This window comes from Schistocerca americana, chromosome 2, assembly GCF_021461395.2.
Source record: "Schistocerca americana isolate TAMUIC-IGC-003095 chromosome 2, iqSchAmer2.1, whole genome shotgun sequence".
Taxonomy (NCBI): domain Eukaryota; kingdom Metazoa; phylum Arthropoda; class Insecta; order Orthoptera; family Acrididae; genus Schistocerca; species Schistocerca americana.
In genome coordinates this window covers 277,085,661-277,106,023 of record NC_060120.1, presented here as the reverse complement: position 1 = coordinate 277,106,023, position 20,363 = coordinate 277,085,661, and the positions used below count along the sequence as shown (strand labels likewise).

Here is a 20,363-nt window from a genome sequence, read left to right as displayed (position 1 = left end):
GAGAACCGATATTCAGAGAAGACAGTGCCAAAAATTCTGCTGTGAGCACATCGCGTGCTGATCACGAGAGTAAGATACGAGAGAGGAGAGGCGCAATACGCCAACTGAATACGATAGGCAATCGCTAATAGTGGTACAGTGAGCCCGGTGCCCCGATTTGTACAGTTGTTGTTGTTGTTGTTGTGGTCTTCAGTCCTGAGACTGGTTTGATGCAGCTCTCCATGCTACTCTATCCTGTGCAAGCTTTTTCATCTCCCAGTACCTACTGCAACCTACATCCTTCTGAATCTGCTTAGTGTATTCATCTCTTGGTCTCCCTCTACGATTTTTACCCTCCACGCTGCCCTCCAATACTAAATTGGTGATCCCTTGATGCCTCAGAACATGTCCTACCAACCGATCCCTTCTTCTGGTCAAGTTGTGCCACAAACTTCTCTTCTCCCCAATCCTATTCAATACTTCCTCATTAGTTATGTGATCTACCCATCTAATCTTCAGCATTCTTCTGTAGCACCACATTTCGAAAGCTTCTATTCTCTTCTTGTCCAAACTGTTTATCGTCCATGTTTCACTTCCATACATGGCTACACTCCATACGAATACTTTCAGAAATGACTTCCTGACACTTAAATCTATACTGGATGTTAACAAATTTCTCTTCTTCAGAAACGCTTTCCTTGCCATTGCCAGCCTACATTTTATATCCTCTCTACTTCGACCATCATCAGTTATTTTGCTCCCCAAATAGCAAAACTCCTTTACTACTTTAAGTGCCTCATTTCCTAATCTAATTCCCTCAGCATCACCCGACTTAATTAGACTACATTCCATTATCCTTGTTTTGCTTTTGTTGATGTTCATCTTATATCCTCCTTTCAAGACACTGTCCATTCCATTCAACTGCTCTTCCAAGTCCTTTGCTGTCTCTGACAGAATTACAATGTCATCGGCGAACCTCAAAGTTTTTATTTCTTCTCCATGAATTTTAATACCTACTCCGAATTTTTCTTTTGTTTCCTTTACTGCTTGCTCAATATACAAATTGAACAACATCGGGGAGAGGCTACAACCCTGTCTTACTCCCTTCCCAACCACTGCTTCCCTTTCATGTCCCTCGACTCTTATAACTGCCATCTGGTTTCTGTACAAATTGTAAATAGCCTTTCGCTCCCTGTATTTTACCCCTGCCACCTTTAGAATTTGAAAGAGAGTATTCCAGTCAACATTGTCAAAAGCTTTCTCTAAGTCTACAAATGCTAGAAACGTAGGTTTGCCTTTCCTTAATCTTTCTTCTAAGATAAGTCGTAAGGTCAGTATTGCCTCACGTGTTCCAGTGTTTCTACGGAATCCAAACTGATCTTCCCCGAGGTTGGCTTCTACTAGTTTTTCCATTCGTCTGTAAAGAATTCGTGTTAGTATTTTGCAGCTGTGACTTATTAAGCTGATAGTTCGGTAATTTTCACATCTGTCAACACCTGCTTTCTTTGGGATTGGAATTATTATATTCTTCTTGAAGTCTGAGGGTATTTCGCCTGTTTCATACATCTTGCTCACCAGATGGTAGAGTTTTGTCAGGACTGGCTCTCCCACGGCCGTCAGTAGTTCCAATGGAATATTGTCTGCTCCGGGGGCCTTGTTTCGACTCAGGTCTTTCAGTGCTCTGTCAAACTCTTCACGCAGTATCTTATCTCCCATTTCATCTTCATCTGCATCCTCTTCCATTTCCATAATATTGTCCTCAAGTACATCGCCCTTGTATAGACCCTCTATATACTCCTTCCACCTTTCTGCTTTCCCTTCTTTGCTTAGAACTGGGTTTCCATCTGAGCTCTTGATATTCATACAAGTCGTTCTCTTATCTCCAAAGGTCTCTTTAATTTTCCTGTAGGCGGTATCTATCTTACCCCTAGTGAGATAGGCCTCTACATCCTTACATTTGTCCTCTAGCCATCCCTGCTTAGCCATTTTGCACTTCCTGTCGATCTCATTTTTGAGACGTTTGTATTCCTTTTTGCCTGTTTCACTTACTGCATTTTTATATTTTCTCCTTTCATCAATTAAATTCAATATTTCTTCTGTTACCCAAGGATTTCTACTAGCCCTCGTCTTTTTACCTACTTGGTCCTCTGCTGCCTTCACTACTTCATCCCTCAAAGCTACCCATTCTTCTTCTACTGTATTTATTTCCCCCATTCCTGTCAATTGCTCCCTTATGCTCTCCCTGAATCTCTGTACAACCTCTGGTTCTTTTAGTTTATCCAGGTCCCATCTCCTTAAATTCCCACCTTTTTGCAGTTTCTTCAGTTTTAATCTACAGGTCATAACCAATAGATTGTGGTCAGAGTCCACATCTGCCCCTGGAAATGTCTTACAATTTAAAACCTGGTTCCTAAATCTCTGTCTTACCATTATATAATCTATCTGATACCTTTTAGTATCTCCAGGGTTCTTCCATGTATACAACCTTCTTTCATGATTCTTAAACCAAGTGTTAGTTATGATTATGTTGTGCTCTGTGCAAAATTCGACCAGGCGGCTTCCTCTTTCATTTCTGTCCCCCAATCCATATTCACCTACTATGTTTCCTTCTCTCCCTTTTCCTACACTCGAATTCCAGTCACCCATGACTATTAAATTTTCGTCTCCCTTCACAATCTGAATAATTTCTTTTATTTCATCATACATTTCTTCAATTTCTTCGTCATCTGCAGAGCTAGTTGGCATATAAACTTGTACTACTGTAGTAGGCGTGGGCTTCGTATCTATCTTGGCCACAATAATGCGTTCACTATGCTGTTTGTAGTAGCTTACCCGCATTCCTATTTTCCTATTCATTATTAAACCTACTCCTGCATTACCCCTATTTGATTTTGTGTTTATAACCCTGTAGTCACCTGACCAGAAGTCTTGTTCCTCCTGCCACCGAACTTCACTAATTCCCACTATATCTAACTTCAACCTATCCAGTTCCCTTTTTAAATTTTCTAACCTACCTGCCCGATTAAGGGATCTGACATTCCACGCTCCGATCCGTAGAACGCCAGTTTTCTTTCTCCTGATAACGACATCCTCTTGAGTAGTCCCCGCCCGGAGATCCGAATGGGGGACTATTTTACCTCCGGAATATTTTACCCAAGAGGACGCCATCATCATGTAATCATACAGTAGTTTGCGGAATGTACGTGTGGGTGGTGTGGGAGTGAGAACGTGATGGCGAATCCGCACGGCCGGCTTTATCTCGTGACGAGCGGGGGAGCGGTCGGCAGAGCTGGTGGGGGCGGCGAGGCGTGCGCGTGATTTCACAGCTCGCGGCCGCTTCCCCGGCACGGCGGCCCTTGACCGCCAACCCCGCGTTTCTTGCGGCGAGGGGACCTTTTCGATCAGCCGCGTGAATTGTCCCCAGGCGAGCCGCCTCGTCCCGTCTCCGCGTCCTCTCTTGTGCGGCCGGACGGCTGTGGGAGCAACAGCTTCATCTGACGCCGGTGCTTAATTAGCGTTCCGGTGATTGCTTTCACGGCCGTGTCGGCAACTTCCGGTGTCGGTAGTGTTAGGGAGGGGGAGGGGACGAAGCGGAGGGGAAATTCTCTCCTGCGGCTAGCACAACGTCGTCTCTGTCCTCGGTGTAAGGCCGGTATTACACTATCGGACTTTCCTTGACAATGAAATGTGATCAAATATTCATCATATTTACTTTGACAAAGGTATTTCACAAAGCGCAAATAGGAGTATTACACTGTCATCACAGATTTTCTCTGACAAAGATCTTTGACTCCGTAGTTCCTCCAGAATGACCGGCGAAGACTTGTCACTGCATGTATTTACATTTAGAAGAGGAACGGAAGAAAAGAAAAATGAAATGTACGTGAGTGAAGACGTGGGTTTCGCGGCGAGATGCTAAAAGCATCCAACAAAATCTGTTACGGGAGCTGCAAGTCGCGGAAGTAAAGTTGTACGAAAATTACTTGTGAGTGGACGAGAGTACACCTCACTATGTGCTCAAGAAAGTGGTTCCTCACATTACGAAGCAGAACACTTACTTCAGAAGCGCTACATTCGCTAAAGACAGACTCACTGGTAATACTGCGATTTCTTGCAACAGGAGAATATGCCATAGCACTCCAATACCGCAGTGCATGTTGACGAAAATAATGCCAGAGACAGGTGATGCTTATAAAGCGCAGGAGGAGGAATATCTCAAGGCGAACAACTGTTTAGTATACGCTGTAGCCATTAAGAAATATTTTTATTTCTACAAAAGTTGTAGATTTTCTCCTTTATATCCTCGAGAGTACATCCTGGTCGTACTTCACGGTTCATGATCTCCGAAATTTTTTTTTTATAGACTCTCTTCTTATTCTATTTTTGTATTCGGGATGGCGCAAATTATACAGTGCTTCTTCCACCTCGTACATTTCAATTTCGTTGTAGATGCGACGCAACATGTAAATATCGAAGCCATGTTAATAGACGTTAAATGTTAGACAGTTTCAATGATGCTAGCGCCCCAAGCGGTTACATTTTTCCACCCACTAAACAAGAAACGAACGCTTCCTTTGAGTACATCTAAGGCGAGACGCTAGATTTGGTCAAAGAAAATTTACCAACGCCTAACTTCCACAAAGTTCCTTATTACACTACCAAATTTTATTTGAAAAAGAAGCTTTTTCAAAGAAAATTTGATAGTGTAATATCGCCCTAAGGGACAGCGTAGTATTCTGAAGGAAGATTTAGGTATAATGTTTCGTCGACGACTAGGTCATTACGGACGAAACACAAGATCGGATGGGGCAAACACAGGAGAGTAATTCGGCTGCGACGTTACCAAGAAATTATCCCGGCGATTTACGAAGACCACCGAACACCTAAATCTGAATGGTCGGACGTGGATTTGAACCACCGTCCACATCTACATGGATACTCTACTAATTACATTTAAGTGCCTGCCAGAGTGTCTCGCCACGTGGCTCGCTCCTAACTTTCGGTATTAATGAATATCAGCCAAGGACACCGGAAGCACAGCTTCGATCAAATGTAATTGCTCGTTATGGGAAGAGGAGTCAGACAAAGATGGTGTTTATCCCCAACACTGATCAATAGTTATACTGAGAAACTGACAGCATTAAAGAAGCAGGGGAAGAAAGGATAAAGAGAATTAAATATACAACGGTGTCTGAATCAAAGTACAATTCATAACGGAGTGACTCGTAGAAGTGGAAAAGGAAATGCAATGAGGATACATCTCATTAAACGAGAATGTTTGAAATACGATTGGAAGGAAAGATGTTGGAACAATATTTATAAATTATGGTCACAACTGAGGAAAAAAAAATTTTTTTTCATGAAGCTAAGACGTGGAACATTTGCAGGTGGAAGTGTTTTTGAGAAGGTGAACGGATTGTTTACAGCGAAAATAGTCCTTTAGGTAAGGAAAAGCGTCGTCAAGCGTTTGGTTTGCAGATTAGTCTTATATTACAGTTAATCAGTCAAAAAGGAGAAGGCAAAATATGTGAATACTTTTGAAAAATGCTTGTGGAGAAAAATGCTTCCATGAAATGCGCTATTGGAATGAGGAATGTGGAAATACTTTTAAGAACTGGGGAGGAAAGAAAGCGAAAATTACAAAAATTACGAAAACATTATGACTGCGACCTCGTATATCGTGAAGAAACTGAATGCAACGCAGAGTCGTTGAAGGAGAAGTTGCAGGCAAGAGACAGAAAGAGAGTAAAACCCATAGAATGCTAGATGAGTTTAAAAATGGGTGAAATTATCAGGTCATTACGGAAGTGGCGCAGGAGAGAGCAAAGTGAAGAAGGTCCTGTCGCCTTCTGTCGTAAGGCAGACGCACCAAAATTCTTATTTCGTGGGGCGGTATTTAACTGCGCCTTTGATGTCGACTCCTGTGACTTCCAAACACTACTACCGGGGGTTCTACCGCAGTCTGTCTGGGAAGAGCGCAGTGGAGTCGGTAGAGGAAGGTGGCTTGCGCTGCCCGAGGCACACCAATTGCATTAAATTCAGTCGTTTGACATGAACAGATATTGGAGATCTAATCAAGATACACAATGAAAGCCAGTCGGTAATGCTGATCCCGCAGTGTAAAGAACATGTCATCATTAATAATAATTATTAGCAGACTGGAATTTCATCCATTGCCCGCATCTCGTGGTCGTGCGGTAGCGTTCTCGCTTCCCACGCCCGGGTTCCCGGGTTCGGTTCCTGGCGGGGTCAGGGATTTTCTCTGCCTCGTGATGGCTGGGTGTTGTGTGCTGTCCTTAGGTTAGTTAGGATTAAGTAGTTCTAAGTTCTAGGGGACTGATGACCATAGATGTTAAGTCCCATAGTGCTCAGAGCCATTTGAACCATTTTTTTCATCCATTCTAGGTGCGTTTTGAAAGTATACCTTGAAAATAGTTAGCGCCTATGCACATCCTTGTCGGTCTCATTTATGAATGGGGACTTCGACTGCTGTCAATCTTCTAACGGCATATTTTGTCGCATTTTTGTAACATTTCCAAACTGCTTTTCGCTGTCTGCGGAAATTCTTACTTTCTTCAGAACATCGGCCATTTTTACACTTTTTCCTTATCAAAAGCATTGTCTGCGAACGACATTTTTTTCAGAACGTTCTTTAAGAATCCACTCTATCCGACGCGAAACGCAATTGATTGTAAATATCTAGTCAGATAGTAATTTCTGCTTGCATGTTGCGCAACTGAGTCGGAAATTTGTACAGCATGCCGTTAGAAAAACAGTCAGAAACACCTGTTAGACTCGCGAGATTCCTTTCTTCCCTCCTGTTACGGACACGTGATAAACGGAACATCATTCACGCCGCGTGAGCGGATCACGTAGGCTCGGAGGCATGAAAATGAAATTAAGAGATAATTAATAAGATTTATGCGCAATGGGGGCGTGCATTATTCAGGGCCGGCCAGTCCGTTTAGCGGCGGCTAATGCCCGTTAACTTGCCGGCTAACAAGGCTGCGTGGCGCGGCGTCTATCAGATGATGGGATCGTAATGGGCCCGCCAGGGCCGTGGCCCGCTGACTTGCAACCTCACCCAACCTCCGCCCTGATGCTGCCTCCCCCACTGTGGTTGGTCTCTTACATTTCGCTTTCAGTCCTCTCTCAAATCTTTAGTCTCAATTTCCTGCGTCAAAAAATCACGGCTACAGCCTTAACTTCGATACTTGGCAGGCAGCACAGCCGTCTGCTGCAAGCAAATCATCACGTCTATGTGGTCTGGTAGGGCAGTCTTCAGACTTGCGCTCACTATCTAAGGTCGGTGCGTCACAATCTTGTCACGAAATTTCAATCAATTACTTTCTCTTCTGAATGTCGAAGGAATTTTTCACTTACATAGGGAATAATGATCCATACGGTATAATAAAACGCAACAGAACCTCGCACCAATATTTTTTCCCCCCATCGCTCGAGAGTGGAACGCTCTTCTCTACCTCTCTGTCTCTCTCTTTCCTTCCTTCCTTACCGAGCGAGGTGGCGCAGTGGTTAGCACACTGGACTCGCATTCGGAAGGACGACGGTTCAATCCCGCGTCCGGCCATCCTGATTTCGGTTTTCCGTGATTTCCCTAAATCGCTCCAGGAAAATGCCGGGATGGTTCCTCTGAAAGGGCACGGCCGACTTCCTTCCCCATCCTTCCCTAATCCCATGAGACCGATGACCACGCTGTCTGGTCTCCTTCCCCAAACCAACCAACCAACCTTGTCTCCTTGGTTCAGGAAATTTATTTACACTGCAGCGTCAAAGAAACTGGTACAGGCGTGCTTATTCAAATACAGAGATATGTAAACAGGCATCATACGGCGCTGCGGTCTGCAACGCCTATATAAGGGAACAAGTGTCTGGAGCAGTTGTTACATCGGTTACTGCTGCTACAATGGCAAGTTATCAAGATGTAAGTAAGTGTGAACGTGGTGTTATAGTCAGCGCACGAGCGATGGGACACAGCATCTCCGAGGTAGCGATGAAGTGGGGATTTTCCCGTACGACCATTTCACGAGTGTACCGTGAATATCACGGATCCGGTGAAACAACAGATCTTCGATATCGCTGCGGCCAAGAAAGATCCCGCAAGAACGGGACCGGCGACAAGTGAAGAGACTGTCACACAACCGTTTTCTCAGGTTATAAGTTGCCCCTTCTGGAATGTGTATTGCTGTGTCATATGGTATAGGGAGCTATTACAGCATGCCAGGCGAACGTCTCAGCCTTCTTCAGTTGGTAAAACTATCATCGCTGATGAATGTCCATTCTGTGTTAGAATCACGATGAACTGTCATCACATAACCGATGAAAAGATGTTTAAGGGGGCCTATGTCAAGCAACAGAAGATGTCGTTCGTAAACAACTTTTTCCTGGATAACATTTACGAAGGCCACCGTCTGTTGCTTGAGAAAGGCCCACTGGAGCGTTCTTTCATCGGTTAAGTGATGACAGTCCATCTTGATTCTATCACAGACGCATTCATCACTTATGAGGGTTTTTACCATTTGAAAAAGGCTGACAATTTGCTTGACTACGCCAGCTGCTACTATCCGGCGTTGTGTATAGCTCGCTGTACCATATGCCATTGCATTATACACACTAGAATAATGCAAGTCAAAAGTAGCGAAACCGGTTGTGTGAATCTCTAATCGACTTCAATAAATGCAGGTATTGCGGACTGTTGGAGTCTTCGTTCAGTTTTATATTTTAAAAGTTTGAACACCTATGTGTAAAAACAGGTGCATGAACGGCAGTCAGTTATGTACTACCATTGTTCTTCAACTCTTCAACGACATCTACTCCATCCGGCTGAGAGGACGAGGAGGTTTCGGTTTTGACGTATGTGGATATATGGAAGAGCGTCGCATAGACTGGAAACGGGTTACCGTCATGAAAACTGCAGCCTGAAACATTCTAAATTTTAAGGCAATCCATCGTGCATCGTGTGAATGCTTGCATTGCATTCCGTGTCGGAAAATTTGAACATTGTTTGTGACATGGAATTAATTAATACTGTATGATATACCAGTACTAACTGTTTCATTGCAGACTCCGTGTATTTTCCCGGAAATATGTTTATACGTCGATTTTGTTCTTCCTTTTATGCCCAGAGATGATTTCCCGAGGCTGCTGCACCTGAATAATATTCAGCCTAGTAAAGTCTGTAACGTACGGGGCTGGACCGATCACTCGACTTTGATTCTGCTACTGTGGTCTTGTGTCTCGAGTGTGTTTGATGTAACTGCCATCTTGGCCTTGGCGACAGCCGGCCGGTGTGGCCGAGCGGTTCTAGGCGCTTCAGTCTGGAACTGCGCGACCGCTACGGTCGCAGGTTCGAATCCTGCCTCGGGCACGGATGTGTGTGATGTCCTTAGGTTAGCTAGGTTTAAGTAGTTCTAAGTTCTAGGGGACTGATGACCTCAGAAGTTAAGTCCCATAGTGCTCAGAGCCATTTGAAGCTTGGCGGCATCTTGCGTATCTCGTCGGTTGGCAGCAGGTGGGCTGAGCGTGTTGTCGGTGCTTTTGTTTCAGGCGAGAAGCCGTTCAAGTGCGAGTTCGAAGGCTGCGACCGGCGCTTCGCCAACAGCTCGGACCGCAAGAAGCACTCGCACGTGCACACGTCGGACAAGCCGTACAACTGCCGCGTGGCGGGCTGCGACAAGAGCTACACTCACCCGTCGTCGCTGCGGAAGCACATGAAGGTGCACGGCTGCAAGAGTCCGCCGCCGGGCCACCCCGCCTACGACAGCGACGACGACGCTGCCGCCGACGGCGACGACTCCAATTCGTCCGGCTCGGCCGCGTCCGCGGGGGCGGGTCCACCCTCGCCGGACCACCCCCAGCCGCCGCCGCCGCAGCCGCCCCAGCAGCAGCACGTAAGTCGCCGTACACTGTGTAGTATGCGAGCCGCCGGTGTGGGCTAGGCGCGGGTATCTCTGCAGCGCAATGGGCCGAAGTGGAGCTACCTGTACGAGTTCACAAACTTAAAGTTGTTGTTGTCATTCTGAAGACTGCTTTGATGCAGCTCTACACCCTAGCCTAATCTGTACAAGCCTCTTCATCTCCGAGTAATTGCTGCAACCTAAATACATTTGAATCTGCTTACTGTAGTAAGACCTCAACCAACATGACCTTGCTGTGTTGGTACTGCGAGGGCATGAAGCTGCAATGTATTGCCAACCCTCTGTTTATTGCAATTATAGAGTTAGAGAAAGCTTTTGACAATGTTGACTGGAATACGCTCTTTGATATTCCGAAGGTAGCATGGTTAAATACACGGAGCCAAAAGCTATATACGACTTATACAGAAACTAGACTTCAGTTAGAAAGTCGAGAGGCATGAAAGGGAAGCAATGGTTGACAGGGTTGTAGCCTATCTCCAGTGTTGTTCATCGGTACACCGATAGAGAAAAGAAAAGAAAAAAGAAAAAAAAAACATTGCTATAGGCATTAAAACAAAAAGTTTGAGTTTTGCCGATGACTCTGTAATTCTGTCAGAGGCAGCAAGGATTTGAGGACTGGGAAGAGCAGCTGAGACGAATGCACAGCGTCTTGCAAGCGTCATAAAAGATGAACACCAACAAAAGCAAAGCAAGGGTGCAGGAATGTAGTCCAGTTAAATAAGGTGATGTTGGGTAACTATATTGGGAAACGAGAAGGTAAAACTAGTAAATGAATTTTGCTATTTGGGTTGCCATATTAGTGATGATGGCCGAAGTAGGGATGGTATAAAATGGAGACTCATTTTGGAGATGACCATGACTAGAAAATCACTGTTGTGTTCCAACCAACCTCCGAGTTGAAGATAGTTTTCTTTTGATTTTAACACGACTTGTATACTATATAATAGCCAGCCACTGTGGCTGAGAGGTTCTAGGCGCTTCAGTTTGGAACCGCACGACTGCTACGGTCGCAGGTTCGAATCCTGCCTCGGGCATGGATGTGTGTAATGTTCTTAGGTTAGTTAGGTTTAAGTAGTTCTAAGTTGTAGGGGACTGATGACCTCAGATGTTAAGTCCCATAGTGCTCAGAGCCATTTTTTTGTATACTGTATAATACATTCGTATTCGTAAAATACTAAAATAAGTTACTGGAAAATTCATTTGTAATGGGGCATAACTTAACACAGGTACACTGGACGATCATTCCGGTTTTTCTGTAGCTAATTTGGCCATGTCTAGTAGTAAAGATGTCTGAGGTATGTTTGTTGATTCTTCTGGTGGTTCTTGTGCTTCCTCTTCATTCGAGTACTTCAAGGAGAAAAACAGTTTTTGACCATTGTGTCGAAGGAACAGAATAGATATTTCTGTTACATGAGTTATCTAGTTTCCAGACTTCACTGCGCAAAGATGGAGTTCGTTTTCAGTACCTTCCACTGCTGTGGCGTTTTATAAGTTTGCTGTTCTGGTGTACCTGTTTATCTTGTGTAAGTCGCAGTCTATGTAACTAATCTTATAGACTTAACAACAAAGACAAGTACACCCCCATCAATAGAACCTTGAGGTCCAGCTATCAGCTGACTACAGGAGTATGTAACTATCACTACAGATGTGCGCTCTCCACGTACGTGTAATAGACTCAGGTGACAGTAGTCATGGTGTACCTCCTAACATCGTGTCGGACCACCTTTTGCCCGGCGCAGTGCAGCAGATCACCGTGGTATGAACTAGACAAGTCATTGCAAGCCACCTGCAGAAATATTGAGCCATGCTGTCTCTATAGCCGTCCATAATTGCGGAAGTGTTGCCGGTGCAGGATTTTGTGCGTGAACTGACCTCTCGATTTCGTCGCATGAATGTTCGAGAGGATTCATTTCGAGCTACCTGGGTGGCCAAATCATTCGCTCTAACTGACCAAAATGTTCTGCAAACCAACAGCGATCAGCTGTGGCCCGGTGACATGGTACATTGTCATCCATAAAAGTTGCATCGTTGTTTGTGAACATGAAGTCCATGAATGGCTGAAAATCGTCTCCAAGAAGCCGAACACAGCCGGTTACAGTATGCTCCTTATGTTTTTAGAAATCCTTTCTATCCTTTGGCCGTCCTTGCCATCGTACTTTGCCGAGACTGCGTGTAGGTCACACCATGCCTGTCCACGAGTTCCTTTTGCGTCGAGGGGATTCCCCTCAATGGAGCTGCGGCCCATATTCTCGTAGAATGTGCTCTGTTGCATGATCTGAGACGAGCAGTTAATCTGTTTACCTAACTATCTCAGATACTTTCGGACGACAGGTTAGAAGTTTCCCGAGGGAAAGCGGATTTTATCAACAACAAAAAAATTATAAAAAAATGTAATGGGTCTCGCCGTTCGGTGTCAGGGTTAGTTGCGGGGGTTTCCACTCATTGGGGAATGTGCCTGTAGTGTCCGCATGCTACTTTCTCCCTCTGCACTGTCGTACGTTTTGGAATTTTTATGTGTGTATTTTCTTTGTCTAGCTGTCTAACCTAATTGACCCTGTAGTCCTAACAGACCGCATTTTCTCACCCCATCGTATTTCTCGCCCCATTTTCGTTGTACAGAGTATGGTGACCCTCCTTGGTTTTTCCTTCAGATACCTACTACAGTTTCTAGGTGTGCGGATTTCATCTCACTTATATCTCACTAAAGCTACTGTCATCAACATTCAATAACAATGACATGGTTACAGACCCTGGAGCTGAAAATTCTCCTTTCATCATTTCATATCCTTTTAAGTCATTTTTCTTTGAATCGAGGGACTGATATCGAAGTAGTTTAGTACCTTTGAACCCATAATCATCATCTTCACCATTTGATATTGTTAGTCTGATCTCGTAGATGCATCGTGGTCGCTTTTACAGTACTTTTTAGTTAAAAAGTCTTTTAAAAATTTTTTGTGGTAAAATCTTCTAAAAAAAAAAAATGTAGAGTCCGCTTGTAGCTGCCAAACCTCATGTGTTGTGACGTCGAGGTTCAACTGATTTCGCGATAATGATTTTCATCTTGAGGTTAATTTCGCTGGATTACATAAGCTATAAAACGAGAACGATCTCCCAACGCTCTATAAGGCACATATCTTGATAGCGGATGTTGAAAGATGCATCAACAATCTTAGATAATTACGAGTCGCACTAATTTGGGCCAGTGTTCAATTCCTGATGTTACTTAGAGAAGCAGCTATGTCGGCTGCGATGAGGAAATGATGACTTCGCGTGCAGACGCAGCCGTTAGTAAGTCATGGAGAAAACTGACTTAGTATCATGAGGATTTCAACATTGGCCCAAATTAGTATATCCCTTAGTGATGACCCGTAATTATCTAAGGTTACTGATGGTTCTTTCAATATCCATTGCATCTTATGCTGCCAGGATATGTGACTTTTAGAACGTTGTGAGATCGCATTACCTTAGTACAATAATGTATTCCAGCCAAATGAACGTGAAGATGCAATTCATTACCGCGAAACCGGTTGAACCTTGTTCTCACAATAAATGATGATCAGCAGCTACAAGAAGATTTCACCACAAAATTTTGAAAACTATGGATAAATTAAGCTGTGGTTGCCCAGAGACCAATTAGCGGTAGTGACAGGAGCGGTTTTTCTTTTTGTTTTGGCAGGCTGGCGCGACCAACCTGTCCGAGTGGTACGTGTGCCAGAGCATGCCGACGCCGCCCAGCAACGACCACTCGCCGGTCAGCCAGCTGAGCCACCACCTGGGCCACCACCCCATGATGCACCACCACCACCATCACCACCACCACGGCGCCGCCACCGCCTACTGACGACCACCCCTCGGCCCGCTGGAAGCGTCTGCGCAGCGCCTCGACCTGGCGCTGCACTCGCCGTGACCGCCGGCCCTCTCACCAGCACGCCGCAGGACGCCCACGCCCGAGGCACCAACCACAGGCTCTGCAGGCTGGACGTGGACGCACCAGCACTCATACCCCCAGCTGTTACAACCCAGTTCTGTACTTCCAGATTGACTCCTAAGGACTGATACCCTCAGATCTTTTGGTGTTCCGTTTCCGCTTACCCAGATCGACACTAGGGGACTGATAGCCGTACATCCAGTTCCCCAAGATCATGGGCTGATGCCCTCAGCTCCTCCAGTTTCCAGTGTATGCTTTCGGAAATCGAACTGTGCCTTCCACTGTGGCTGACATCACTCAATGCTCTTGATCAGGATGTAACACCACTGTCATCCATATGGCTCTCTATGAATAGCGAGAGTCAAATATGGCTTTGGAAAGAGAATACAGTATTTTAAAGTAAGGAAACTATCTATGAGGACCACACATTTCGATATCGTGGGCCAAGAGCGTTCATTACATCGCCAGATATTATAATAACAATGAATCTAGAAAGAGGAGCTGGAATTTTGTTTTCCACTGTGGCTAACAATGATAATCTTCAAATAACATTACTGTTATCTGTTTTTTCATATGAGGAACATCTCTGCAGCGTGATAGTATGATCCAGATTCTGGAAGGAAAAAAACTATTACCTGCAAGAATGAAACTTTAAGTAAAACAATTCTGCGTATTTATTGATATCTTCACTCACTAGCATCACTTGACATGTTCCTTGGAGCTTATTAGTTCCTTGAAATAAGGTAGTGCCTTCCACAGTGGATAACACGACTCCCTTCGTTCCTATCACTTAGTAATGCTACTGTGATCACGTTTTGCCTTGTGTAAACAAAGTGATTGGAAGATCACACTGAGGTTATAGAATTGAATAGGAAGCGATTCCAATGCAAAAATTACTGCAGCTGGTGGACATCACTTACTACCTTTAGTCTGTGACAAGATCAGTCGTTCAACAAAATTACATCGTTCTTCTCTTCGAGGATAAAAACAGTATTTCTTCCTGTTTCTTTCAGCTTCTTACTGATAAGGAGCAACCTGCCGCTATTATCCTACAAGCCGTCCAATCGGGCTGTTTGCGACTAGAATATCCGTGTGCCTTCTCACGTCTGGGATCGTGCTGGAACACAAGATGGACGGCGTGTAACGAGTGCTGTGTTGTGCTGTGGTGAGGTGCGGTGGGGGACAAAAAAAAAAAAAACTTTTGCAACGCGCCGACGGAGACCGAGACTCTTATTTTCAACGTACTGTATATTGTTCGTGCCTTTTACCATTAAGATGTAAACATTACCAAAGATATTTGTCCTACTGTACGTTCAGTGCATCCATACTTTAAGAATACGCCGCGAGTTGGAGAATTCGGTCGGATGACTGCCGTCCGTCGACAGTGTCAACGTAATAAATAAACTTTCCTTCGGAGCCATGTGCTTGCTGTGGTCCCGATGCGACCGCGACGAAAATTTGTCTGCTAATTTTGACGGCTGTGCTACGCTTACAGATGTTGTATACAAAATTTTGCAAACACATTGATGTAGTCTGCCTAAGTATTGTACCAGAAATATTAAGTCTTAAATTTAATCTGTTGTAAATATGTATCATAGTGTGACAGAAATTACGCTGAATACAAAATATGCTCAATGTATACATGTTGTGTTACTTGCTGGTGCAATTTAAAATGACCCTTTGCTGTGGTAGTAAAAAAGTCGGACACAGAATATAAAAAATTTAAGCACATCCCAACCTTTATACTTTTGTATGATAGAGTTTGTATTTTTCTGTTATTACCCATCTTCCCAAATGGAAGATCGAAGCACATTTTTGAATCGGATCAGTTTTCCATTGTCCACAAATGTTTGTAACACACACTATAATATCACATTTTCCTATGTCCGAAATGAAACAAATCACAACAGCTGCAGATAACACGGCGCTCTTAATTTTTTGTGAAAAGTCTTGTTGTTACATCCATCACGTGAATAATGATGTGTGTAACTGGATATATGAAGAACAAGTAGTTTCATTTGAAAAACCAACTGCGCCATTTAATTCCCTACTCGCATTATTGTTATTAAAAGCGACCAGATGCTTTTTAAAAAATAATTTCTAGGCGCTATGAATTTTTAGGTGATATTTAATAGAATAAAACACGTTCTATACTTAAGGCTCATCTAAAAACACAGCTCACTGTTATGTGAGACATCCAACAACTCAAATTTGACACACGTTGGCTCTGTGATTGTACAATTCGAATTGCCACATCAATCCTGGACAATAATCTTACAACACTGGGCAATAAATATGCCAGGTGCTAGGAACCCATCTGAGAACACCGAAACCAGCGACAGACAAATTATGGGTAGAGCTGTAAAAATCCTAGTGTCAAACCAACAAGAACATCCCATTGCACGAAATCCATTCGTTTTGATGACACTTTGGGCTTAAACAGAAGCTGCACATCAGTGAAATTGGAACAGTAAATTGCGTCTTGCGTTATTTCAACTAAATATGTCAGTTGTGTACACATAAATACGATGAAAAGTTGTGTTACTGATAGATAAAACGGAGCAACTGCTTGAGCTTTTGGAAAAAGGAAGTTCGTGGTCTGGAGAGTGAACAGGATCACAGGCGGAGGTAAGTCACTGTCCTCTGACATCACACCTGCAGCTAACTCACCTTGAAAGTTTTCCTCTCAATCTTCAATAGCTAAATACTGAAAAGTGGTCTCTAGTCGTGTAGCACGAAACGCAATTTATCAATGCTTCAGTGGTTTCTACCAACCTTCTTCTTCAGCCTCTTTCTCTCCATTGTGCTACGTTTCCTGTTCGAGTATTCATATACACCCATTGTTTCAATTTTGCGATGGAACACATAATGACGCTGAATCGAAGCAACATAAAGTTTTACGACCAGCTGGATAGCATGATTTTGGAAGCACCATTCATAAACATATATAATTACAACATTATATAAATTCATACATACATAATGTTGCTTGCAATCTGATGGGATATGCATCTGTCTCAATTCGGTCTATAACAGCAACTGCTTTATATTATCATGACGCATACCAACAATAATTTCGGCCCTCGAGGAATCCCCTCGTTCCTAGTAATTTTGCCTGTTTCAAAATACACGCAGTCACTTTAAACTTCATTTGTGTATGTTCGTAGGTGGTGATATTCAGCCGCCAAATAATGGTTAAAATTCTTGGTGAAACCTTCACCTGTTTTTTTTTTTTATTTTGAACAATTCGCTACTAGTTTCGGTCAGTGGCCATTATCCAGCTAAGCTTGATAATGGTCATTGACCGAAACTAGTAGCGAATGGCGCAAAATAAATGAAAGCTTGAAACTTCGACAATATGTGGGGCTGCAACTGTTTATTGCATATAGTATCCACATCTGCAATTGTTTAATGGCAGCACTAGCGAGAGAGGTAGAGGTTAATCATGTTATTGCTGGGAAAGACAATACTTACTTGAACACAATGACACACTAGAGAAACATCGATTTACTGCTCCAGTACTTTTTAAAGTCGATTACCCGTTTCGATGGTTATGACAGCATCATCAGGTTTATTTAGATATTTTTACATTGTAGTCATTACTTACGGCAAATAGAAATTTGACTAAAAGGTTATCTGTCGTCTAGCACTTGTGGAGAAACGTTAGCTCAAATTGGTAGCACCAAAAGATGATTTACACACTTCCAGACGCTGTTGTTACTGCATAGCTGAATAAATACACTCATTGCATACTATCCTAACGTCCATTCGTGTTCGTCACGGCCCACCACAAGGATTTGAAGGTCTTAGAATGCAGATACGTCAGGTTTCGGAACACATAATTTGGACTTCGTTAAAAGGCACATCAGGGGTACTGATAAATATGAAAAATGAAATAATATTACCAAAGAAACTACTCGAAATGCCATGGTACAAAATCGGACATAATTAGACCGAACAGATTTGACGGAACACTATTATGAGGAGCGCATTTAGACCGCATCATTTCCGTCATAGGTCTTATAATTAAATAGGGTGCTTTGGTTCGATGTCCGAGGAATATCGTTTAAATAAAGTAGAATGTGTTGTAGAGGAGCGCTGATGAGTATATGTAGGTTATCAAAGTTGCTTGAGTAACTATAGTGGCCCATATTACTAAATGGTTAACGCAGTTCATGTTCACGGTACACGGTCCCAGCTGGAGGTTGTGTATCTAATGGTGTGTAATGGAAGCAAATTTGTTTTTCAATATTTTGATATACGAGGCACGTTCAGAAGGTAAATGTACGGTGAACATAACGGGTTGTGGCTTTTCGTCTTTGGAGGTTTGGCAACACTGAGTGGGAGAGACAGGGGGGGGGGGGATTCCTCTGACCAGAGGGAGTATCATAGGAACACGGAACAACATGAACTCACGTCGTAGTGTCCAGTTGCCTTAAAGATGTCGGTAAGAAATCTCGCCATCTGCGGGCCGTCTGCTGTGCTCCACTTACTACTCATGGAAGGAATAACACCTACCGAAATTTTTCGCGAATAAAACGGTTTATGTGGAAGGTTTTGTGAATAGATCGAGTGTGTTTAAGTGGTATAGGGAGAACAAGTGTTCATGACGAACAGAGAAGTGGAAGTCTTTCCATTATGGCGCAAAAATCAAGGAAACTGTTCGTGAAGACTACCGATTGACAGAGGATGAAATTTCTGCGATATTTCCACATCTCTCCGGAACTCTCTTATAGGAGACAATCATAGAAATGCTGAAGTATCGGATATTGTGCACAAGATGGGTCCCCAAATAGATGACACAGCAGCCGAAGAGAAGTCGGGTAAATAGCCTCCTTGAGTTTGTTGAGAGACCTGAATTGGACGGTGAGGATATTGTTATCACTATTATGACCGTAAATGAAACGTGGGTGGTTCACCGTGGGTGGCTTATTACATGCCGAGACAAAAACACAGTCGCGTCACACAAATTCCCCATCTGCCGAAAAATTGAAAATCGCAATCTCGAGCAAAAAGAAGGTGACCTCAGTGTTGTGGGACCAAAAAGACACGATTTTCTTCGAATTTCTGCCTCACAGGAAGACCATCAATGCACAAAGATATTGTGAGTCCCCCTAAAGAACACAAAAGGAAAGGGATTCTAAGAAAGGTGTGTACTTGTTGCACGACAACGCCCATCCTCACACAGCCTAGGTCACCGAGGCTCTGTTGGACTTTCAATTGGGATGTTATGAAGCCCCCCCCCTCCCCCACTCTTCCCAGGAGAGTTCTTCGAGGACGGCACAGAGAAGCTCGTGCCACAGTTCAGCTCATGGACTGAAAGGGATGGCAGTTATGTGGGAAAACAGACAGAAAGTGTATCAACAATATCCTCTAATTTCTGTCAAATAAACTTTTCTAAAAAAAACTTAAACATAAGGCATGACGTTTTAATGTATTACGTCTTTACTATTCTATTCTCTATTCTCAACACATTCTGCAGGCAGGATCCACGCGTACTACTGAAGAAATCTGCAAAATTATATCACTGTGCTACACACACTTCAGGTCTAATGACATCATAAAGGATGAGGTGGGTGAAAAACTAGTGTTTCTTCAAAGAGAGCAAGTCGTCAGATATTTAATACATTAAATCATTTGTAAAATAATCTTCTGTTTGAAGCTTTTTTCCATAGAAGATCGATACTTTAAAGAATTGGAGTTAGGATCTTACTGGTTACTTCATAACTCAGCACAAAATGCTTTTTGAATCTCCCCAGATTGTGATGTTAGAGACCATCAAGAGCTATTGACAGGAAAAATATTTATTCTCCGTCAATAGCTAATCAAATCAAAAATTTCCAGCATTATTGGCAATAATTCTTACTGTCTTTACCTAACACGTCCTACTCACTGGTCAAGAAGAAAAAGAGCTTGGAACAAGTTTACTCTTGTGTAAGTCTCAGTCAATTTAGAGATTGTGAATAATTAATTCAATTGAAAAGAACTGTTGGGAAATTACGTCTTTGATCAGTATTTGATCAAACTCACAGTAAATATCATAGTATTAGGCACATAAAATATATTAAAAATATTACAGGTACTATAGAGGAAGCTGACAAGTGGATGGCTTTGAGGAAACCCAGGATACAAAGCAGGGTTGAATCGCATGAAATTACATTATCATCACATTTAAGATGTAACTGATCATTTATTTTCTGGTTATTCAAAAAACATAAAAATATCAAATTAAAATCGTAATTGCAAGAAAATAATGATCATTATACAACAGAGTATGCACTTCATGTATTACACTTCAACATATAGGAAGTATGTAAGGTATGTAAGAAGAAAGATTCATCAAAGTACATGCACACATACAGTCATACCAACAGTTCACGCAGAGAGAAGAATAGAATCAATAACGATATTTGTACACATCAGACTTAGATCCACTGTTCGACTATGTGACTTAACAACCTACATGGAAATTCTAAACTTTGGAAATACGATAAATACAGAAACATTTGGAACAAAAGTAA

The 20,363-nt window shown here is 43.1% G+C and overlaps 1 protein-coding gene across 1 annotated transcript in view; it reads left to right on the top strand.

The window, feature by feature from the left end:
- The window catches only part of LOC124593957 (zinc finger protein ZIC 1-like), a 260,252-nt gene extending 246,360 nt beyond the window's left edge, over positions 1-13,892 (top strand). The window contains exons 2-3 of the mRNA XM_047132305.1: positions 9,544-9,887; positions 13,591-13,892. Of these exons, the coding sequence (XP_046988261.1) occupies positions 9,544-9,887; positions 13,591-13,755 (509 nt within the window). The 3' untranslated portion in view covers positions 13,756-13,892. The remainder of the gene's footprint in view (positions 1-9,543; positions 9,888-13,590) is intronic.
- Positions 13,893-20,363: the final 6,471 nt, after the last annotated feature.